The sequence below is a fragment of the Perissodus microlepis genome, chromosome 12, assembly GCF_051167445.1.
Source record: "Perissodus microlepis isolate ML-2025 ecotype Zambia chromosome 12, ASM5116744v1, whole genome shotgun sequence".
Lineage (NCBI taxonomy): Eukaryota > Metazoa > Chordata > Actinopteri > Cichliformes > Cichlidae > Perissodus > Perissodus microlepis.
The window spans coordinates 14,254,298-14,278,252 of record NC_140472.1 but is presented as its reverse complement, the minus strand read 5'-3'; the positions used below and the strand labels follow the sequence as shown (position 1 = coordinate 14,278,252).

At 40.8% G+C, this 23,955-nt stretch overlaps 2 protein-coding genes across 3 annotated transcripts; both read right to left on the bottom strand.

Annotated features, from left to right (window-relative positions):
• Positions 1-910: 910 nt before the first annotated feature.
• nkx2.7 (NK2 transcription factor related 7) lies at positions 911-2,604 on the bottom strand. The gene is made up of 2 exons (XM_084947365.1): positions 2,328-2,604; positions 911-1,818 (listed from the first exon to the last, which is right to left on the bottom strand). The coding sequence occupies exons 1-2, from the start codon at positions 2,581-2,583 to the stop codon at positions 1,271-1,273; spliced, it is 804 nt and encodes a 267-aa protein (XP_084803491.1). The 5' UTR covers positions 2,584-2,604; the 3' UTR covers positions 911-1,270.
• A 13,797-nt stretch (positions 2,605-16,401) lies between these two features.
• Positions 16,402-23,680, bottom strand: stc1 (stanniocalcin 1). Of its 2 annotated transcripts, none has more exons than XM_084947004.1 (4): positions 23,323-23,680; positions 21,473-21,615; positions 21,139-21,350; positions 16,402-20,626 (listed from the first exon to the last, which is right to left on the bottom strand). In XM_084947004.1, exons 1-4 carry the CDS (start codon positions 23,501-23,503, stop codon positions 20,326-20,328), a joined length of 837 nt encoding a protein of 278 aa, XP_084803130.1. In that variant the 5' UTR covers positions 23,504-23,680; the 3' UTR covers positions 16,402-20,325. The 2 variants fall into 2 exon arrangements, with proteins under 2 accessions (XP_084803130.1, XP_084803131.1); XM_084947005.1 differs by having other exon boundaries at positions 21,473-21,612.
• Positions 23,681-23,955: the final 275 nt, after the last annotated feature.

Here is a 23,955-nt window from a genome sequence, read left to right as displayed (position 1 = left end):
CACTAGTGAATGACATCAAGCCATCTTGAGCCACAAACAACATTCCTGTCACAAAGTAGAAACCGCAATCAGTTTTTGGCAAAGTGACTTTTAAAAACTTTATTTATCCAGATAAAAAGTTGACATAAAAAATCTCTAAGAGTAATCTTGCCGAGAAGAAGAAATTGCAATAAATATGACAATAGTTCTGTAAACATATTTTACGTGGTCAAAAAGGACCGGATTGGTTATAATGTATAGGTGCAATAAGACACAGTCATAAAGATGCTTGAAAACAGGTGATTTTTAAATTACATATATAGACCCTTTGTAAATCCTGCTCAATGAGGTCTGTTTACAAATACAAGTAATTTTAAGTAAAGATATTACACATAAAAATCACATTGAAACACTGGGAATCAGTTCTTGGCACCAATGAGGCTTCCGTGTGCTGTCTGTCAAAACTGATCTCACACAGATTATCTCAGGCGATCCAGGAGTACGCATTTGACTCGTGTGATTGCGGTAAAGGGTTCTCACATTAAAACTAGCAACCTTAGAAGAGAGATCCCGGAAACCTTCCTTATCTAGGCGATCGAGCATGACCAAGACTTACAATGGAGAGCAGTTCAGAGTCAGAAAGATAATAATGTAGTTCATTTTTATCGTGTTTGCGCTGACTCGCTCAGTCTACCTGTTGCAAAACCCGTTTTAAAGATATCAGTGATACATGAGTTCGAAAAAATATGACATTTATTCTCAGTTGTTTTTGTATAAAAACACTGTAAGAATGAAGAATATTAACTATAATAAATAATAACTGTGACTGGTTCAGATTCATGGCTTAAATAGAAAAACGGTTTAAAATTTCATTTCTAAACTTTGATACATTGATATATTTATCTAAATAAAATAAAAAGTTGTGCTTTTTTTAATCACCATTTTTTACTGAAACCCACTGATAACCAACCCCGTTACAGGGCTTGTTGTCACAGAGGGTCGTCGATGCTTCATTAGTTTTTGTTCGATTCATGACTCATTATTGAAAGTAATCCAATGATCAGCAAGAGCAAAAAGTGTACCAACCAACCCCGGATTGCCCTAATTCAGAATTTTCGTCTAGACACAGAAAAGTATAACTGAATATTAAAGCGTTTATTCTTCATAATCGATCCATCAGAAATTTTTGAACAACGGAAAATTACAATACGACCCCACACCAACTATACAATATACATTTGACACTGAAATGTCTCAGTGGTTCCTGCTATACGGCCGTTTAGTCCCTTTATCACCAGCCTCTTATACCCTGTAGAGAGGCCTGAAACGGCCCGTGGCCGAAGTGCGTCTCGGTGTTTCCTGTTAAATCATTTAGCTGGCTGTTGGACATCTGTGCCGCAGAAGGTGACGCGCTGTGATAACTGCAGCCGTACAAGCTGCTGTTTCCGTATCCAAGCGCGGGGTTATAATATCCAAGTGTTACATTGTAAGGCGCTGAATGGGAACCGGCACCGCACAGCTTCCCGTCTCGCACCAGCACGGGAACCGCGACCCTCCTGGGTGCAGGCAGATAACCCGCCAGCTCCAGAGATTTGTCCTGCCTCTGACGTTTACATTTGTACCTGCGGTTCTGGAACCAGATTTTCACCTGGGTGGAAGTGAGCTGGAGCACGTGGGCCAGGTGCTCTCTCTCCAGGGCGGACAGGTAGCGCTGCTGTCTGAAACGCCTCTCTAGTTCGGACACTTGAGACTGGGAGAAGAGGACCCGGGGCTTCCTGCGCACGCTGGGCCTCTGGGGGGGTTTGTCACAATCAGATGGACTGTCGAACCCGCTCATCTCTGCACCACAAAACAAAAACACAGTCACATTCTGACACCATGACCTGTTTACTGCCTAAAATTTGCCAAATCATTTGTAATTGTTCGAAATGTGCAACACTTTTAAAAATAAAGCTTAAATAAAGTGGAAAGTTGTAGTAAAAAAAACAACTAATTTCATTATTTCTGAGATTTTAAAGGCAAAATTTACAAAACTGCAAACATTGGCAACATTAAAATTTTTTTGTTTAGCTCACATTTTGATCTTGAAGTCTGCAGTTTGCAGAAAATTGTCAGAATTTTTTTTTTTAATTTATTAATTACTTTAGGGAAACATTTCTCACTGGTTCAGTGAGATTCTTGTGCTCTGTTTAGGTTATCAGACTAAGATCTAAAGGGAAAATGAAACTGTTTCATTCGGGCCCCGTCTCATTAACGCGTCCGGTATCGCGTTTTTGTGGAGCTCCCTAAATCCACAACCAGCGGCTCCTGAATTGAATCGGACTTTGTTGTCCATCGTGTCACCTCACCTTGCTCGTGTATCTCCTCTTCTGCTCCCGGGTTGTGAGTATCGAGTTTGTCAAGTATCTCCGACGCGCGCGGCTCCGAGTGGCATTCATAAAAGTCTCTGTTCTGGGGCGCAGCGTGCACGTGCTGATGATGCAAGGGCACAACCTGGTCAGCCGTTAGAAAATCATGCTCATAGTCGTGGTGGTGCTCCATCCTCAAGATATCCTTCACGGAAAAAGGTGTCGAGGTCGTCAAACTGGGATGCATGCCTTCCATTTCAGTGCTTAGATTTGATCCTCGATGAGCTCGAGCTGCTGCTGCTGATGAAGCCAGAGAGATGTGTTAACTGACTGGTGAGTGAGGGCCTGATTTGAATCATTCAATGGTCCAAGCTAATGAGCAAGGTAGATAGTCAACATCAGCCCCTTTTTGACCAAATGACCAACACCCACAGCCTGCTCACACTACCCTGAAGCCCCAGCTTTCCTTCTCACCTTACAGAGACACCTTTCATCATGTCCGCCCTTCTCTCCCTGCGAAACAAAGGTGCAATTCCCGAGTTTAATTAAGAAATGAGACTTTTGGTGAGCGCATGTGTCAGTAAGCACACGGCCTACCGCAAAACTCCTGGAGTTGCGGAAAGTATGAGCTAATTAGTTAATTGTGCACAAAATAAAGTGATTGCCGATGTTTCTATGCGGGGTTTTATGACTAATATCTTTATTCAAGCTGGAAATGAGGCTCCAGTAAACGTGGTTTACGAAAGGCTTATATATAAAATTAAAAATGAGCTGTTTTGCTAGTTTCTGTGTTATATATGACAATCAACATGGTCTTTTTTGCCCAGTTAAAATATCTTTATTGTTAGGATCTCTCCAAAATGTTTGGAAATGTCTCTGTTTGAGACATGATTGACAGAACATATACCTGCAAATGATTTGTAGCAGTTTAAATACCTGCAATCGCTTTTTTGTTTTTTGTTTATATATATAGATATAGATATATAGATATTTATATAAAGTTAAGCTGCTATAGCAAAACTATAGTAGCCAATCAAGGGAAACCATCGCAGCCTAATTACTCTGTTTTAAAATGGGAGGCACTTATTCAGAGTCTCGCCAGTCCTCGTTCTTTGTGAGCTGAGCCGCTTAATCAGCGTGCAGGTCCTCGGGGGTTGAGTGATGTCTGGTGATGTTGACCAGCTTTACCGTCAACATTGTTTTCAAGCCATGTTATTAGTGTTCTCAGGCCACAACAAACAGTAACATTACACCTGATGTTGTGGAAGTGGAGAGGCAGCGGCGCCAGCCTGCAATGCTTGACTGAAGGCTGAGACGTGCTTCCACAGACACAGGAACACGGACAGACACGGCCTGTCCACTGCGCGAGATATATAGCCTAGAGGGCACTTGCGGGGACGGGTGCTTTTGAGAGTATTTAGAGGGCCCTTTAATATTATAGAACAAGTGGGGTTCTAACAGACGAACACGTTCAATTGTAAAGCACAAATACAGAGAACTCGATGGTCTTCGGGGCTTGCCATATCAGGGTGCTGTGTGCCGCGAGTTAAAACAAAGATAACTCTGCCTTCCTGGTCAGGACCCTGACAGAAGGTATTTTTATCCTCAATGAGACCTTTACCTGGATAAATAGAGGACTGTGTTTGCAAGTTAAGAGCTAATTCATTTTGAAGTGTGTCCACCAGTTTTAAAACCACCCTTAAAATATTTTCTCTTAAACAAGTGCTAAAAGCTCCTGAGAAGTTATTAGATTAGTTACTTAGACTTATGTGGTACTAACATTTGTCCAGAACCTGATAGTTTTTTTAGTTCGATGGTTTTCATGAGTAAAAGAAACCTGGAAAATATAGCAAAATGAAAAGTAACACAATTAATAAAACGGCAGCAAAACACCCACAGTCCAGAGGAAAGTCGTGTGTCAGTGTGCCACAGTGGGGCGCTGATCTGTGACAGTTTTTTAAGTTTTTAAAGGGCTTTCTTCAACAGAAGGAACACCTCACGTGCGCTCCTGCGCAGTTTCCTCTGGTCCAGATTTGCACAACAGAAATGAATGTATACTTTCTAAAAGTCAATATGCCAACATGTTTGAGCTTTGAGCTAACAGATTAGGAGTTAACTCATTCTGACTTATTTATTAGGCATGTCTGGTATAAAATCTTCCAGATCCAGTAAAATAAGTCAGCTAATCAATAGAGAAAAGAATTCAAATAGTTTTATGTAACGCAATAAAATCGCAGCTTAAGCCACAATGAATCATTCATTTATTTTATCATAAAGGGACTCACTTATGTCAGGTGTTTGAATAATGAACGTGAATTATTCTGTCCTGTGTGGAAGTTTAATTCATTCACAGACCTTATTGACTACCTGCAGTGCAAAAGTTAATATTCATAGATTTTTACTCCATCATTGTGCAGCATGTGTACAGTGGGGCATTAAAAGATGTAATAAAGGTGTAGTAAACAAGACAAAACAAAATAAGCGATATATCTTGTTTTACACACAAGATATGTCAATGATCATCACGCCACGGAGATTTGCTGCTCGCCTTGTTTTATGTCATACTTGTTGGATTTGTTCTTTCAGTAAGAAATGTGTTGTTTTTGTTTCTTCAGAAAAGGTTAGAAGAACTTTTAAAATGTGCTCAGCTTCAGGTGATATTCTGACAAACAAGCTGACAAACCAAGAAACCTGAACTTCAAAAGCAGAGAGGGGCAAAATCTCAATGTCAACTGTTTAACACCTTGGGTATTTCAGGGTGTCCAGTTTGATGAGTAAATTACTGCTGCAGTTTTCTCCAGAGGCTTGAAGCAATGCTCTCCCTGGGTTTCTGTGACTGCTCGTGTTTAAAATCAAAGCCTTTCTCATTGCTTCCACCACATGTCCTCTAACTGTAACATAAGAAGGTAGCTCAGTACAGTTTACCACAAATACCCCTAATTCATCATACAGCAAAATAGGAGGCTGATAGCAGCTGAAAGAAGAGATGGGGTCTCCTTACACTGAGTGAAACTGAAACCAGCCTTACATTGATGTTTCCATTCAGGAATGAAGGAGTCTTTCAGGCAGAGTCTATGTAAACTCATACAGTAGTTACAAGATATAAGATCATTTTCTTACAGTGAGGGTCACTCAGAAAATTGCTGACATTGAAAAAGGCTATCAGAGGCACCAGGGTGCGCTAGTTGCTTGAAATGACTACACACAGCCTGACTGCCACCACCACAGTTTCTCTGTGCTTGAAGAGTCCAACAACCAGAGCAACATTACTGACGATAATATGTGGTTAAGTTTCTGGGACATGCAAATAACATTTACGTTTGCAGCAACTCTGAGTGCAAAAAATTGTCTCACTGTTCTGATTATATGCAACTGGAGATGTGAGTACTTGCTGTACTTTCACAAAGAGGGGATTTGGATAATATACTTGCTTTGGTCAGCTTTGGAAACTTTATTATAATTGCCGATCATATCCAGTATCTATTTTTGGGATTAACAGAATTTAGATGAATTTCGATTAAAGATAAAATTTGAGCAAACTTTTCTAGGCTATGCGTTGAGTGTTCGGACATGCAGTCGTCTTCTTGAGGAGTGGTACTCAAACTCAAACTGGTACCAGGAAAGAAAAATGTGGATTTAAACTGAACTGGATGAATGTGATCTATAGGGGGGAAATAAACAGCAGTTTACTGATGCCACTCAAGATCTTTATTCCACCAAAGTTCACCTTGGGTAGTTTATTAACTGTTAACTAATTTCTGTAGAAATTGTGGTGGAATTGTTGCTACAGCCAGACATTGTCTCTTGTATGTTTTTACTGTCTCTCCTACTGAAAAAGTTATCGGCAGATGCACAGAATCAACTTTGTGAGGCTGGACCTGAATGTTGCTTGCTATTAAAGGTTGAATGTTTGGAAAAAAACAAAAAACAAAAACAAAACAAAAAACCCACAGCAGACCTAGCACAATAAAGCACTGAAAATAAGTAAATACTATATGCTTTATTTTTGAAAATATGGTATATATGATATCCATTAAGTAATTGGGAACTACTACAGAGAAAAAGAAAGAGTTTAAATAATTCTGTTCAATTCCTATAATTATTCCAGGGCTTTTATTTTAAAAAAAAAAAAAAAAAGAGAGAGACTGTGGTCAACAGAAAGATTTCCTGTATGAAACTGAGCAATCTTATTTAGAAAATCTGAGACACCTGTTGCCTCCTGTTGGTCACCGTAAACTGGGATTTTAAATGTGGAGAGGAGGGGTGGGGGGTGCTGTGATTTCAAGGTTACCACGGAGAAACATCCACTATTTGCCAGTTACTGCATTTTATATGTTGAACAGCTGAAATAAGCCGAAACTCGTAGATGTATTCAAGTCACTGGTTAAAGACCAATGGATAGATGGAATGAACTACAAAAGATAAGATAAGATAACTCTTTATTGTCCTTGCACAGTCATACCTAGTACAACAGTACAACGAAATTGGAAACTGTCCCACGTCTGCACTGCGCACAACTAAACACAACAAAACACAACAAAACACAACAAAACACAACACAGTAACTTAAAGTGGATTTTTTTAAGTGCAAGAAAGGCATGAGCAAAGGAATGACTTAATAAATAAAAGAATGAGTGTATGTTTATTGTGCATTATTATTATTATTGTTATTGTTATTGTTATTATTGCGACTGGAAACCTGTCCAGGGTGTTCCCCACCTCTCGCCCTATGACAGCTGGGATAGGCTCCAGCACGCCCCACGACCCTGAAACGGATAAGCCGAAGCGAATGGATGGCTGGATGGATGTTATTATTGCGCCCCCCCCCCCCCCCCCCCCAAAAAAAAAGGTCCACAAAGGTAGCCAATCAGGTCAGCTGTTTGCATTGATTAGGGCTATTGCCCTGTAAAAGCTGCCCTTGAGTCTGTTTGTCCGCAACCTCAGCAGCCTGAATCTCCTGCCAGACGGCAGCAGCTTCAACACCCGGTGTCCTGGGTGTGTGCAGTCTTGTAGGATGCTGCGTGCCCTCTTAAGACAGCGAGTGCTGTACAGGTCCTTCAGGGAGGGAAGAGGATGTCCAATGATTTTTTGGGCCACATTAATGACCCTCTGAAGTGCCTTTTTGTGTGCCATGGTGCAGCTGGAGAACCATACACAAATGCAGTCAGCACACTTTCAATGGAGCAACGGTAGAAGACGATCAGCAGCTCCCTCTTCAGGTCCATTTTACTGAGGATTCTCAGAAAATAGAGACGCTCCATTGGAGGTCTGTGTCCATGTGCACACCCAGGAACCTGAAACTGGACACCCTTTCCACAGACTCCCTGTTGATGCTGCAGTTCAGACTTCCTCCTTCTGAAGTCGACTAGCAGCTCTTTTGTCTTTGTGGTACTGAGGTCCAAGTTGTTGTCTGCACACCAATCCGACAGCCTCTGAACCTCAGCTCTGTATGCCGTCTCGTCTCCCCCAGAGATGAGCCCCATCACAGTGGTATCATGTGCAAACTTAATGACTGCGTTGTCGGGGTGGGTACTCACACAGTCATGTGTGTACAGAGTGTACAGCAGGGGACTTAGTACACAGCCTCGTGGAGAACCAGTGTTAAGGTTGAGGGCTGAGGAAAGATGAGGCCCCACTCTAACTCTCTGTACACGGTCCGAGAGAAAATCTCTGATCCAGCGGCAGGTGGTAAACGGAAGTCCAATATCTAGCAACACGCGTTTATTGTTAACATAAATGTGATTACATTTGGCTCAGTGTGTCCAGTTACAGGTTTTTCTTTATATATATTCATAATGAAGGCCATCAGGATTTTAATAAATAATTTTTATTTGATTACTTCTGATCATGAAAACATTCTTATTAGTTTTTAAATTGTGGTTTCATTTAGTCAATTCTTTTGTTGATTAAATTCTTCAGAAATAGCCAAAAAGCCATGGACAGCTAGGTCTCATAAGCAGTGCTTATGTATGTGATCAGTTTCTCCCTAAGATGGTGTATTAATTCAGCTTCACTAAACAGCACACTTAATGAGACTGAGACTCTCATTAAGAGCCCAATACATAGAATACATAGAAATGTATGTCCAGTGCAGCCTTTTTTATCTACAGTTTGGTCCGTTCAGCCCTGTACTAATGACAAAAAAAAAGTTATTAGCCCTAACATTTACTTAACCCTTGTGTTGTCCTTGGGACATTTTTGATAGCAAAAGAAATCTTTTGCTATCAAAGTTATTCAGTACTATGCTAATACATAGTTTGATTTATTTATGGGGGTTTTATTGGATTTTATAACACCTGTTGTCCTCAGGGCCAAAAATGTCCCCAAAGTACAAAGTGTTGCAAAGGGCCATATTTTCACACCATACTGCTTTCAAACATCTTTGATCTTGGATCACTGATGTGTGGGGTCAAGAAATGGTCATAACAACAACAACAACAGGCAGCACAATGAGGAGGCAGGTGCTCTACATTCAATTTAATTCAATTTTATTTATACAGCGCCAAATCACAACAACAGTTGCATCAAGGTGCTTTATATTGTAAGGTAGACCCTACAATAATACATAAATCTACAATAATATGCTCACAAGCCTCCATTGCACTGGAGGCTTGTGAGATAATTTCTTTTTACCATGTTGTGGAAAGGAATGACCAGTAGAACAATGCATATATTGTTCTCTAGTATAATGAGGAGGAATAATCAATGTTCGGGAAGATCCAGGGTTAGAAGATAAAGAGAATATTGCCAATATTTAGATCACATGCTAACCTTTCTCTGAAAAAGCACATCACTCACCTGCAGAAGTGGAAGAAAACTATGAAGTGAAGGAAAGTGATGAAGAATCTGAACTATGTTCAAGTAAGTTCTCAGGCATCCAGGACATGGTAGTCTGAGGAGCTTGGAAAGAAAGTGACTGGGCTTCTTGAAGTTTCTTGAATTTTCAGAATGTGAAACTGAAATAGAAGACGTGTCAGAGGACTGCACATCTTCCATTTCAATTATGATGAAGATCAAGCAAGAAAGAGGAGTCAGCTGAGACATAGGAATATTTGCAGTAATGTGAGGAAACATTGATCTGGTCTTCTATCCTTCCCAGTGACAGACGATGCATGACTTTCTCGTGCGTCACAGAGAAAGACAATCTACCATGGTCTAAGCCAGGGGTGGGCAATCTCAGTCCACGAGGGCTGGTGTCCCTGCAGGTTTCAGATGTGTCCTCGAACCAACACAGCTGATTTAAATGGCTAAATTAGCTCCCCAACATGTCCTGCAGTTCTCCAGAGGCCTGGTAATGAACTAATCATGTGATTCAGGTATGTTGACCCAAGGTGAGATCTAAAACCTGCAGGGACACCGGCCCTCGTGGACTGAGATTGCCCACCCCTGGTCTAAGCACATATGCCAGGTCCCATACTCTTTCAGTGGCTTTTCTACTGGAGTACTGAAAGCATTATACACAGTGTATTCTGTTTGTATTATGCTTTTTAATTTTCACATGCCAATGGATGCATCAGAGACCAAGTTGGGGTTCAGTAACTTGCCCAAGGACTCCTTGGTAACAACTCCAGACTAGAGCACACAGAGATTGAACCAACATCCAGTTAGTAGATGACCTGCTCTACAGCCAACTCAATGACAAACAAGGAGGGACGACAAGTGAGGAAGAAAAATGGATCAAATGCAGCTGTAGGCATATGTGGGTATGTTGATTCTTACTGCCGTGTAAGATCCAGGTACTGATGTGATTGTGTATGAGCACCACGTCCCCTTCAGAGAACTCTGTACATTCCAACAGAACATCCCAAGTAAACCGGGGAACTATGAGATAAAAACATGGGCAGTATGAGATGCCAGATCGAGCTGTGCATGGAACATGCTAGTGTACGATGGCAAACCGTCTGGCCTGCAGTCAGGGCACACAAGTTGTCCCTAACATTCCAGCAGGTTTCCAAAAGAAAACAATCACCTGTAACAACTTGTTTACTTCATGTGCCCTTGGCCTGCAACTGCAACTTTGTCAAATATGGACACCCCTTTGTTCTCATGAAAGTTTGCCTTCACTAAGACCCGTGCCCTAGTGTTCCTACCATGCCAAAATATAGATAAATGTCATGTAATGAGTTGGAATAAAGATGAATAAAACCTTGAAACACAGAGAAACAAGGTCCGGTGCCCCTATATTGTAAAATGAAGGGTAAATGTGGTAATGTGTTAGTCTTAAGTAAAACTAAGGTGTAACACTGAATTGATTGACAATTTATATTTTATACTTTAAAAAACACTCAAATGAAGTGAGGACATTTTTGTCCCCAGAGGACCACAGGTGTATGGAAATCGGGGGGACATTATGAGGGTTAAGCCCGTGACACCCCCTACTGAAGGTGCTTCTTTTAGGGATATACAGAACACTGTGGGTGTAAATCAGAAGCCCAACATGGAGGAGGACACCAAGACCAAAATATACTACTGTAGTTATACCTTCAGTGGCTCCTTTTAACCCTCTTCTTCAACCAGATATCAATATTATAGAGAACTTGGAAGACCTTCAAACCAGGAAGAAGACAATATGTGTGTGTGTGTGTGTGTGTGTGTGTGTGTGTGTGTGTGTGTGTGTGTGTGTGTGTGTGTGTCCACCCGTCCATGGCCATAGGTGAGTCTGAAAATGTAGATCGACCAGTAAATCACATCAGCGTCACCATCACTGGCGACATAGCTCAAATCCATCTGTCAATCTCCTGTTCTACTCGCCCCTCATTCATGACAAAGATCCTGAGATACACTTTCCTGTCACTCAAATGCCTACAGATGAAAAGATGTACACCTCTTTAAGGAATGCGTCATTTGAAAGGAGACACATTTTTCTGCAACTTGGTCATAGGCGATAACAGCCATAGACTGAAAACTGGGCTCACAGTCAGGCGGAAGAGAATTTCTTCTTCAGTTAACTGAGCCACTGTAGCACCGCACAGTTTATACCAGATGTAACAGCAATCAAACAAACCTGCTAATGAGTAATTCAAAGTTTGAGAATTAGTGTGGAGGATCTTGTCAGTTATTAGAACAATATCCATGCACTCTTGAAAACAATTAACATAAAAAGTAATTTTTGAAAACTAAGAAAACTCACGTTTCAGTTACTTTTACTGTTATTAATAATTAGTTATTCACTTTCCAACATTTGAATCAGCTTCCATCTCTTCTGATAGATTTGATCAGATAAATGGGAATCCAAATGCTTCACGAACTAACTTCCTCTCTACATTATCCCCGTAAAGCCTGAACCTTGAAATAGCTGTCAGAAAATTTCCCTAAACTGGAGTGTTTATTGAATCGTCTGACAAATTTTAGAAAAACAAAGGAAGGTGCATTTGTTTTTAATTTGTTTCATATTTGCTCCATCCAGCATTTTTTGTGCAATTTATTGCTCACTGCAAACTGTTAGGGGTTAAAAAAAAATCCCACTGACAACACAGAAGTCTCAAAAACTCAAATACGATACACTTGGTGTTATACGGTTAAGACCAGAGATGGGTAATCCGATTACTTTTTTCAAGTAACGAGTAAAGTAAGGGATTACTATTGCAAAAACGGTAATTAGATTACCGTTACTTTTCCGTAGGAACGCTGCGTTACTGCGTTACTAAAACCGTGATTTTTTTGCAAGAATGTCTCATGACAGTGACGTAGGCGAGTGCGAGGTTTGTGACAACAGCTGTGTGCAGATCAACAATGGATAATATATCGAGTGCAGGAGAGAGTATGAGCGTGCAGCGTTTAAAGCCTGGAAGTACTGACCTTATTTTGAGTTTGATTCCATAAAAAGTGACAAAAACATTAGCGTCCGTTGTGCGTGGGAAGAAAACTTCTTTTTACAGCGAAAAAAAACCCTAAGCTTCCAAGCAAGCACCAAGTGCGCTATGAGGTAATGGGAAATTCACAGAGAAACTCGCGGATTCTTCCACTGACCGCTGCGGCACACCTGCACCAGGGTAAACCTCCGCCTACCCTGCTCCTGTTTTACAGGTGAAAATAGAGCAACAGGACCGCTACTCTGTGACTTTATTTATTTTCTGCTGTGTTTTACTTGCATCTATTTGAAAGAGTGAGTGTAAACACACACAAAAAAAATATTTTATGTGCTGGAATGTGCAGAAAATAGGTTTAAATGTTAAACTAATTTATTCAAGTCAGAGAATGTTGCATATAATTAAATTTTTGCTTGATGCATAAAGTTAAAAGATTAAAACTAATAAAACAAGTTTTAAAAAGGGACTTTTCCATTTGATTACATTTTGTGATGGATTATGCAGAAAAAGTAGAATTGGCCTGACAGATCTATCGCTTTATTACCTATTCAGGTTGTAAATCGTGTTTTTAAAAAGTAACTAAGTAACTAAGTAACTAAGTAATTAATTACTTTTGAAAATAAGTAATCAGTAAAGTAACGGGATTACTTTTTTGGGTAAGTAATCAGTAATTAGTTACTGATTACTTTTTTCAAGTAACTTGACCAACACTGGTTAAGACTGACTTAAATTCACTGTCACATTCCCAGTAGGCTGGTAGTGATAAAGACTGTGTTTTTATCATCATTTTAAATCCATTATAGGTAGAAAAACTGTCAATCCTTTGAATTAACTACAGCAAAGCTGGAGTCAGCTCCTGAATGGAGAAAGAAATCTGTGAGACCTGCTTATGTCCACTAGATGTCTCTGCCACTCTGTATTCATTTCAGACATGCTTTTGTCCACACTCTGCGATCAATAAACGAGAGTACATGGCTCTTGCTGTCAATCTCTTGAATCCACATGTCATGTTCAGTTCACATTTCATATGCAAAACTGCAGTAAACGTATTGTGTCTACAAACGTATTATGTCTACAACACCAGGATCATCTCAGAATGAAGTAGAAGCAGCAGTGTGTTAATGTTAATCTCATCTTGTTAGCTATCCTGTTAGTCTCCAGCATCAAGAAAAGTCATACAATATCTAATGGTGGCTTCAGCCATACCAGTTAAATCTGCCTGCGTTTTCCAGTGTTCGTCATTCAGCTGGAGAGCTGTTAAAATAGCCAGGCCCTTCAAGAGAAAGCAAGATTTAAGAGTGTTCAAGAGCATTTCAGCTGCACTCATGGATATGATGCTCAGTTGGCCCCATCACTTTGATTGGCTGAGGCAAAGATGGGTGCACAAATCTACCCATCTACCTGCGTTTTCTGTGCAACTGAGTAAATGTTTAGTTTTTTTGCAATCAGCACAGTCACAACTAAAAGCTGCACTCGATTCCAAGACAAATGCTTTGAGAGAGACGCTTTGGCACAAATGGAAAACGCTCCGTTTCATCTCTTTCCCCTGCCACTCCAGCTCTTTCTTGAGTAAAAAAATTTGATCTCATTTTCTTTCCCGTCCTTGGGTATTTCCCCACAGAAATGAAGGGATAGTGATTGCTGGGTAAGATTGGAGTAGATCTAATCTTCCACTGCTCTCAGTCATACTCCATTTCACTGCACATCTAATTTGTCACACTGCTGATGAATATGCCACAAGTTTCATGGGAAAGAGAAGAACATAATGAATATAAAACACACTGGGAGAGAGGAGAAGTAATTGCCGTACCGCACAAACCACAGTGCATTGTTCATTTGTCCCATCAAATTGCTGACACTTTGCATGCACTGTGGATACATTGCTTTGCTCCCTCAGAATCAATCAAGAGGTTAAAACAATGACAAACAATGGTGGGTCTGTTGCATGCCTGCAGGCTAGTATCAGAGGCTCTGTGGTCTTTTATGCCTTCAGGGTCATTCTCCCCATGCAACGCTGTAGGGAATGCACGCATTTATGGCTTATATTCATGCGATGCTGTGATATTCGATGTTCTTTACGGACGTGCATGTACTGTAAAGCTGAAAGGATTTTGCAATGTAGCGCTGTTTCACAACTGCTTTTAAAAAGGAGCCACATTGAGGTAAAATAAACACAAGCAGATGGTATGAATTGCATCTGCATAATGATATTCTAATTTCGTCATTATTCATTATTATTCTGGTTGGGATTGTCAGGATGGTGATACACTCGGCAGCAGTCCAAGCAACAGGCAACGAAGTGAATAGGCAGGGTCAAAAATCTGTTCAAATGTTTCCTGGCAACAAGATGTTCCTGTGTGTTGAAAGCAGTAATTCCATCCAAATTGCCTTCAAAAGTTGCCCACTATATATAACTGCAGCTGTGTAGACAGACTGTGAGACGCAGACCATATGGAAGAATTCATTTATGTTGTGTTCCTGTCCATCATGCTTGCATTAGAGCCACTGATTGAGTTGAGATTGGATGTCTCTTTCAAGCAGATAATAGAATCTGTGTGCAGAGCTGCTGCATCACCTATCCACGAGACTGGAGAGCGGTTGATGAGAAAGCCCTTCAGGACTCTTCTCTAAATAGGCATGAAATTATATCTCCCTCTGACTGAGATTAGCGTCCGTGGAGCCTCTTACGTTCTGCCCCCTCTTTTCCTCAGGCTCTTAAACCAAACAGTGCAGTTTCAGCTTGTTTGTGCTGAAGTTTAAGAAAGTTCATTTTCATCAGGAGGTGCTCGCTCCGTCCTTCAGCTTCCTTCACGGGTCCTGCGGGATTTGTCACACATACTGAGGGTGTTTGGTAAAGCAATTACTTTGCAAGTCAGCCGGATTCTCTTGTGATCCTTTTACAGTCATAAAGACTGCGCAGGCAAAGATAGATCATAGATGTGAATTTGAAGTCACTGAAAAGTAATATCACAGGCTACCACAGTGATTAATACGAAAGTCTGATATCACCAAATGGGACATGATGCTTCGTTATATTCTCTGGCACTAGTAATCACGACCACTGCGTGTTCCAGGTTACTTGTGTTTAAAAGATCATCTTTAATAGTGTAACCTTTATAGATGAGGCCTGGTTAGGCAGTGGCAGAAAGCCATATTAGATTACCTCTTCATCTCTTATACAAACACAAATAAAGCAAAGCTGGTGTGCCCGACAGGCGGCCTGTGTTCATTTATTTTCACTCACTCTTGTGACAATGCACCTTTCTCAATGGAGGCATATCATAGTGATGTTCAAGAGGAGGTTTAAAGATAAAGTTAACTAGGCCTCCCACATGCCAAGCTTTACAGTTTTATTACATAACGTTCATTCATATAACCGATGTTTGAGAAAGTCATCACTATGACAGCAAATGGAAAACATTTTACATCTAGACAGTAAATGTAGTGGTGAGCATCTAGCAGCTAAAGTGCTACAGTTGGACTGAAAAGCAGAGCTAAAAGGAAAAGGTATGGTAGTCAGAAAATAAGGTTCAATTTTTGCCGTTCCTGCTGCCTTGCTGCTCACCTATAATCTGTCTTGACTCTAACCTGCTGCCACTGCTGCAGTTCATTTTGCAGTTCACTGCATTTCACCCCCTCATCCACTTGCACCGTAGGATCCACAATCTGACATAATCCTGCAAAGCCCCTTATTTTTGCATTGGCGTGAAGATCAAAATCTATACATGCCATTGCTTTATGTGCATTTATAACACAGTGCTAATCGTAGTTTCATGATAAAGGTTGTAGCTGCACACTCTGACTGCACTGCACCATAGCAAAGCTGGAGTGTGCAGTGAACTTAATATCATTTTAAGTGTCTTTCCAGTGTGCGGTGCAATGGGCAACACTGTTTACGGTCTAATAAAAAGCATTGTAATGAGAAGGATCAGCAAAAGTGTTGCAGAAAAAAACACCCAGCACAACACTGACACTTTGGATTGGATAATTGGGAGGTCGTCGTAGTTTAAAATCTTTTATAGTCTGAACATAAATGCATCTCAAAGCAAGTAATGAGAAAATTCTCTCCTCAGTTTCCATCATTAAACTGCACATGTTGCAGTTTGCCGGTAGATAAAATGAAGGCATCAAGTCAAGAGACATTTGTGAATATTTTTAGGCAAGCTGGTGGGAAAAAAAATGCGAGCCTAAGGGACTTTAAATCAGCATATTATAAAAGATCGGAACGAGTGAAAGAAGAGCAAAGCAACATATTGCATACCATATGCCAGATATGATAAATATTTTATTTCTGATCAGCAAAAGACAGACAACTGATGCATTTGTATCTTTCATGACTTTTCAGTACAGAGGAAAAACCCAAACATATACACAGTATGGGCATATATGTATATGGGTATATTTTAAAGTGCAAGTGATTCACAAGGGTCAATCATGCGTTACATAGCATCTGTATCAGGAACTTCAGTAATTCCCTAAATTAGCAATAACTTTTTGAATCTGATATTAAAATAAGTGTCGTATATATATATATATATATATATATATATATATATATATATATATATATATATATATATATATATATATGAATACAAAATAAACTTTACTAGTCACTGAAGCATTTCGATTTCGTTTAAGCACAACAACATTTATTTATGCATTTCAAGTCTTGAGAGGAAAGAGTACCACGAAGTGCCAGAGGTCAGGGAGATTTTCGTCTCTAGCATTGACAGAAACAGTTTCACAAAACTCACCATGGGTCAATTGAACAATATTCCAGTACCACCTTAAGCGCCCTATACCTGAATTCAAATCTCAAACAGAAAGAAAATAAAAGCTTTTCTTCTCTTTTTTGTTGTTGTTGTTTGTTTTTTCCCCAAATAACCTTCACCGGTCATCTATCTCGGTCCTGTCCTTGTCGAACGAGACATTCAGTATACAGGTACATTCTCTAAAATTACCAATACATTTTACTTGGTGAGGAAACAGTCAATTTGCCCGTGCCAAATATATTTGACATGGAGAATGTTCATAGGAGATAAATATGAAGACATGGATAGATTAATGTGTGTTTAAATGCAAATATGGACCGATGCTGAGCTCACTGCACGTTGACAGATCAGAGCGGCCAGAGTGGAGGGGCATCCAGACAGCATCGATCAGGCTAGTAACAGTTTAGCAGCAGCTGTTGGGTTTTGGATTTACCCATGGACAACAAAGATATAGACATATGTATCAATAGCACATGAAGAAGCCCTGACCCTTCAGGATGCAAAATATTCCTACTTATCTCCATTCGCTGCGTAAATAAAATATGTCTCAGTTGCACATGTACTGAATGTTTCAATGCCCTTTATAGTGGTTAAGATGCAAAGTGCATATTTAACAGACAATATAAGCTAGGATATACTACAGTGTGACTATAGCTCTTAACTTCCTAAGAGATTCCTTCAGAACAGCTGTCCGTTTGCACCACACGACACAAAAGAAACGATTCACAGAACAAAACGAATGCGAGTGTAAAATAAAATCTGAAAGAAGTAAAACACAGAACCATAAAGCATTATAGAGGAGCATCGCCTTCACACTGTGAGTGCAGTATGAGAGCACACATGCTGCTGCTTGATTCACACAGCATCAGCTGGCACTGAATGAAATAAAGGTCAATTTCTGTGTTGCTGTGAATCCTTTGTGTGTGACTATTGCATAGTTTGGAATTTTAACATAGCTATTAAATTGACACTGAAAAATAAAACATCTCTTTTTCTGGTCTGAGCGTCACTCGGTTCACTAGTAATCCTCTGCATTTTTTTTTTAAACAGGACTGGGTCCAGCTCATTTTCTATTGACTGAAGTCAAACGTAAGGCAATTACTTCTCACGACTTGGGAATAAAAGAATTTCAAGACGACCGAATTGCGAGGTTTAAGATTAAAAATGGGATAGTTGCTAAATAAACCTGTATAGTAGTGAACTCAACCCATTCTTAGTTCAAACTTCAAACCTCCATACTGCATTTTCAATGTGCACAAATATTTACTCACTTACACAACATACTTTTATTCTCTAAACTAAGCCATGGATTATCCTATTGAAGTTCCACCATCTATCTATAAAAGCAAACACCAGCATTAAGACCCTTCTTAGTGACTGTGGCTCTATGATCGTGCACTGGTTTGGGATGATTGTCTTGGTCTCTCAAAGCTGTGAAATTTGTTTTTGAAAGATAATCGCTTAACGGATGCACGACTGCTTGGCTACAGCCTAAAGCATGAGCGTCCAAAGTAACCCAAAATCATTGCGCTATTACATAAACGCTGCCTATGTTTATATTTCGCCTTGCTACCCATCGAATCATTAACTCTAGCTAAATACAAGGCCAGTCTTAGCAAAAATAGATCAAAAGTTTTGCTGTGAGAGATGTGGCTCAACCTAAATCAAAGGTTATGTCTCGGATTATGTGTCATATATTCGTTAAATTTATGCCTCACCTTCATTCCGTGCAAAGAAAAGCACTGCAAGCAAGTGCAGAACCATCGAGAAGCTTCCCTAACAGGCCCCCCGGTGCTGATGTTTGTTTTACCTGGTTTAGATTCAATAACGTGCACGACTCCCCAGCACCACACGTGAGCATCTAGCAGCTGCACCGACAACCAGAAACTGTGTCAAAAAACTAAGCTAATGTTTTGCTGTGGTCCCGTGTAACCTCCACGAAGTAGATCACCTGACCTGAATGGCCAACCTTGTTCCCCTATGGCCAGCACAGAGTCATGACATGGGTCCCATTCAGTCACCAGAGTGTCAGCTCACTTTTTTTTGGCATAGAGCTCATGTTCAAATAGGAGCCATGACTGAACTGCTCTTTAAATCTGTAAATTAATTAAAACTACAATAATGCATTAAAATAAAAAAAAAAAAACATTAAATAATATAGTAGGAAAATAAATATCATTCCAACAAGGCTTTTGTTTTTCTCTTTAAATAGTCATTCTCCATCTTGACCTGGAAGCCAGTGTGCATGTCACATGATTCACCTCAGAGAGTGATGCTCATCAGTCCGAGAAGACACTCTGCTCTCAGTCTCAGCGGTGAATGTGCTAATCAGCTACTGCGCGCACACACGACTGCTTCGCACTCAGTTAAGAACATGGACACAGATCTCACTAAACATGGTCCCATACTAGATATACTATAGAGCTCAACAGTCTTATGCATTGCAAGTGTCTGGATACAAGATATGCTAAAAGGACTTCTTCTGATAGACTTGGCCATGACCTGAACAATCCTTACATGCAGGATAATGATTTAAAACACATGACCATGGCTACATCTGCCATCAGAAATAATAATAAAAAAAATCTATAAGTGCTATAGCTATACGCAATTTTGGTATTTCATGAATAGCATTCAGGGCAGTTTGAAGTTTTTTGGTCAGTTTAAGGTAACCTCTCAAAGGTTAGCATGAAACCTCTACAGACCTCACTCCATTATGAGCGCTCTCTTTTAGAGGGCTAGCTATGGCTGTCTCTGGTAACTTAGTATACAGTACATTTAAGTGTATGATAGTGTCAAAAACAGTAATGAAACTCATTGCCACATCTCATGCTCACAATTCGACTGATCTCAATGCAGAAATATTAGATAAGTCTACTAGTAATTACCCATTCCTACAAATAAACCAATAATAACCAAACTACTGATTTCCTATTCATGAACAAATATCAGGATTATGAAATTGTATTTTTTTTTCTTTTTACTTTTAAAGTACTTGCTTGTGCTCTAGATTCATGAAACACTTTTTTTCTCTTTTTTTTCTCTCCTTTTTTTTCCTTTTTAGCTTGTCGTCAAAAGACTTACGAATTAATCTCTGTTAAAGGACGATAAGAGGAGCGAACAGGACCACGTCGCACAATTGCAGCATCCTCCTGTTCAACACTAACTGTGAGCGGGCACATTTGAAAACAGTCTATGGAAGATGGGGTTCTTTCGAGTCTAAAGTGTAGGATATATAATATAACAACAATCAAACTGATATCGACTCTATGGACTCTACGGGTGGTCCGGCATTCCCTAGAGGTGGGATTTCTGTAACTTCCAGTCTAGCAGAGGAATAGATTGGTATCACCTCTAGGGAATAGAGGAGCTTTTGTGGTGTTTTGAGGGGGTGAGTGGAAGTGGAAGTGGAAGTTAGGAGCTGTCGCTGGCGGAGCGCTTTTTGCCAAAATGACTGGCAGAGTCTCTGTTTCGCAGATTAGGCTGGATCTTGTACACATGGGGACCCATGGACAGGCGCCAGCTCCCACGGCTCTCTGCTCCAGTTGGGATGGCGGCAGCTGCAGCCACAGCGGTGGATGGGCAGGGCTTGTTCTGCAGCAGCTGAATAAGCATGGTCATCTCTGGGCCGAGCCGCGACACCATGCTGGTCCTAACGCGATCCACCGTGTCCTCATCACAGTCCATCAGGCTCTGTAGCAGCTTACCATAAAACCTTGGACCACAAAGGCATCACAGAATGAATTTTTACATTTTTTTCAGGGGCTTAAAAGGGAAAAGGGACAAAATGTGCAGCACAGCAAGAAAAAATGTCGTCGTAATCTGTAATGGTTCAAAATTAGCATTTCTATGCACGCATTCTAGATGGCCTGATGTCATCTCTATGGGCGTAACTATCCCGGCTCCAGTCGCTGGCCTACTAAGCTTCGTGCTCCACCCTTCTATCCTTTTGTATCCACTCCCAAACTGCAATTCTATATGTATTACAACAACAATAGGAATGAAACCATCCAAAGTTGACATTCCTGTTTGATTTTCTTTTGTTGCATGAAAGACTGCAAAACGCTGATGCTAATCAAAACATGCAAATCAAGACAAGTGTAGTCATTGCTTATGCTGCTCATAAACAAGCCGTACTCTCTTATTTGCCTGAAATTCACAGAGGTTTTTTCCTCAACTTGGTTTTGGGAAAACTTGTAAAGCACATACAGCAGAGGACAATCTCACCTGTTGGGAAAGTGACTCGGCAGCTGTGCCACTTCACCAATAGCATCTGGATTTGATCGGGCAACCGTGCAGATATCCAGCTTGCTGTAACACTCCTCTTGGACTTCGGATATCATTCTTTGAAAGGCGGAGCAGCGGCGTATGGTGAGGAATGCCTTCGAGGTGATGCCATTGGCAATGCACTTAAGGCTCTCCTTCACAAACGCTTTACCCTGTAAAAAAAAAAACAAAAAAACAAAACAGCAGTGCTTTAAACACTCTTGTCCTGACACATACGCCCATATAATCCTCCACAGCTCATGTGCACATAGCAACAGAGAATGAAAGCATATACCTGAGTGTCAAATTTAGCAGCACTGTATAGGAAGGACTTGCAGATGTCATGCATGCCATCTGTGTCGCAAGTTGAGTTTTCCAGGCAGGCGAAGGCTCCGCAGCCAACTTGGAGGGCACTGCTGAGACAGCGTGCCACATCTGCTGTGGGCACAGAGAATGAACCATCAGCAGGGGAGTCAACAGTGGGTTCACTGGGAAACATTGCACACTCACTAAGCTCATTACTGAAGGGTTGCCAGGGTTTCAGCTAAAAGAGAAAATGCTGCGAACAAAAGAGAATTTTCATACTTTGGTGCTTCACAAAACACAGACAGACAGTCACTCGGGGCAAACAGTGACTTGACTGAAGATTGGACACCTTACAACTCAAAGAGTCTCAGACATTATTTGGCACCACTTCACTTTTCTCTTGGCAGGGACTTATATTCCAGTGTTTGGTTCTTTTCAGCAGCGCTTGGATGAACAGCGCCAGAAATACCAAAGAGTTTCCTGAAAATTGTTGGCATGCCTGTAGACACACATAAACATACAGTTGCACCCCTCAAACACACACACACACACACACTGTCACCAATCTTTGTCTTCAATTATTTTACAGAAAATAGCTGTCAAGTTGATCTTGAGGACTCTGCCTCCAGAACCGATCCCATGTACACCTACATAATGAATTAAATGTTCACAAAATGCTGCCATGCTCACGTCATGATTAACCGACTAGCAACCGCCGTCTCTATGACAGAGCTGTGACACAGCCATGCTGCAGCAGCATTCGATCCACGTGCCAGAAATTTAGAAAAAATGATGTTAGCCATCAGGGACGCACATGCACACACCCGGAGATGACTTAAATCTTGACACTTCTAGACAGAGGTCGAAAACAATCTGTTTCTTTATCATTGATCTCAGAATCCGCTAAGATGGCAAACAGCCTGGCTGAAGACCTTTGTAATAACCAGACATGTCACAGAGGAGCCCAGAGCCTTCTTGAGCTTTGAATCTGGGCCCTTTTGTTGACCTGCACAGTCAGATTAAGTCTATCTGCCACCAGTGACCAGAGATTGCTCTGGAAACACAGAGAGTGAGCTGCAAATCTTATGATGATGATGAAGCAATTCCTGCAGAAGGGGAAGAGCATCCCTGTTACCCACTGCCTTTTATCACTGAGCTGTGCCTTTGTAGTCAAACAATATTAATATTTTTTAACACTCACCATTTGAATGAAGCCAAACAGATTTATGCTGTACAGAGGCGGATCTTTTTTTTCTTAGTGGTTATTAGAAAGATTTGGGCTTTTTCCCTTTACACATAAGGAAACGGAAAAAAGAGGTTGCATTTATTAATCCCAAAGACACAACCCAGTGACAAGCAGTTTTGCTTTTTTCTGCTTCGTGCAACGGTGCACAATGCTGTGATCTACTTCTTCTAACTTCAAGGCTCCAGAATGCTCCGCGATATCCAGAAAACGCCGTGTTTAAAGCCTCTCAATCCGCTTTAGTGCTAAATAGTGGAACCGATGCAGCAGAAGGAGGAAGCCAAGAGAAAGACACTAACAGCATGACACAGCCTGCACTCTCAGGTGTCAGCACCAAGCTCCATGCTCATCTGTTGCCGGCAGGACACCGGCAAAAACCACAGCGTTAATCCCGCAGCCTTCTCCGCGAATCAACGCGCTCGTTAAGACAGAAACGGCTGCATAGGCCAACACATTTATGAGAAGGAAAGATCTCTATATAGATTAGGCTGAGCATTTGAAAAAAAGAAATAAATAAATAGATAGAAGTAAATAAAAAAATAAGAAAGCAAGCAGTGCACTCTGAGATGTGCAGATGGAAGCAGCGTGTTACTTACTAGGGCTATTGGCAGAAAAGCGTGCTCTCCTGGGCGAATAGGACTCGTTTTGATCCACTTCATAGGCTGATGCATTCAGCACCAGCAGGAGAAAAAGTCCGGTTCTCAAAGGCATCGTCCTGTCAACACAGATAACACAACTAAACGCAAAGAGACGCCTCCTGCTTTGTGTGTAATTCATAAGAAGAGCGCCCCGAAAAAAGAAAAAAGAAAAAAAAAAAAAAAAAAACCTTCTGCAGCGCAAAAACAGAACAAATGAAGGCTACTGCGAGTAGGCTGTCAGCTGTGGCTCTACACTGGACTCCTCGCTATCCTTTTGACTTGCATGACAGATTGCACCGATGTCAAGTCTGCACGGGTTTATATGGGAGCGCTGAATATTACGAGCTCTGCGGTTGGACCAATCAGATCGTATTCAAGACCTTGGGCTTAGTCCGTCCACTATTAATTGATGAAATGATTTAACAGCGGCCAGTTTTGTACATCATACAGCTCCATATTCAGGTTAGGAAATTTATTTGAGTACCGTAAGTGTTTTTGGTCATGTTTTTCAAATGAGAATCAGTTTTGGGGCTAATTAAGATTATCTATCACATGCTACAGGCATGTGGTCTTTTTCCGTCACCATTTTCA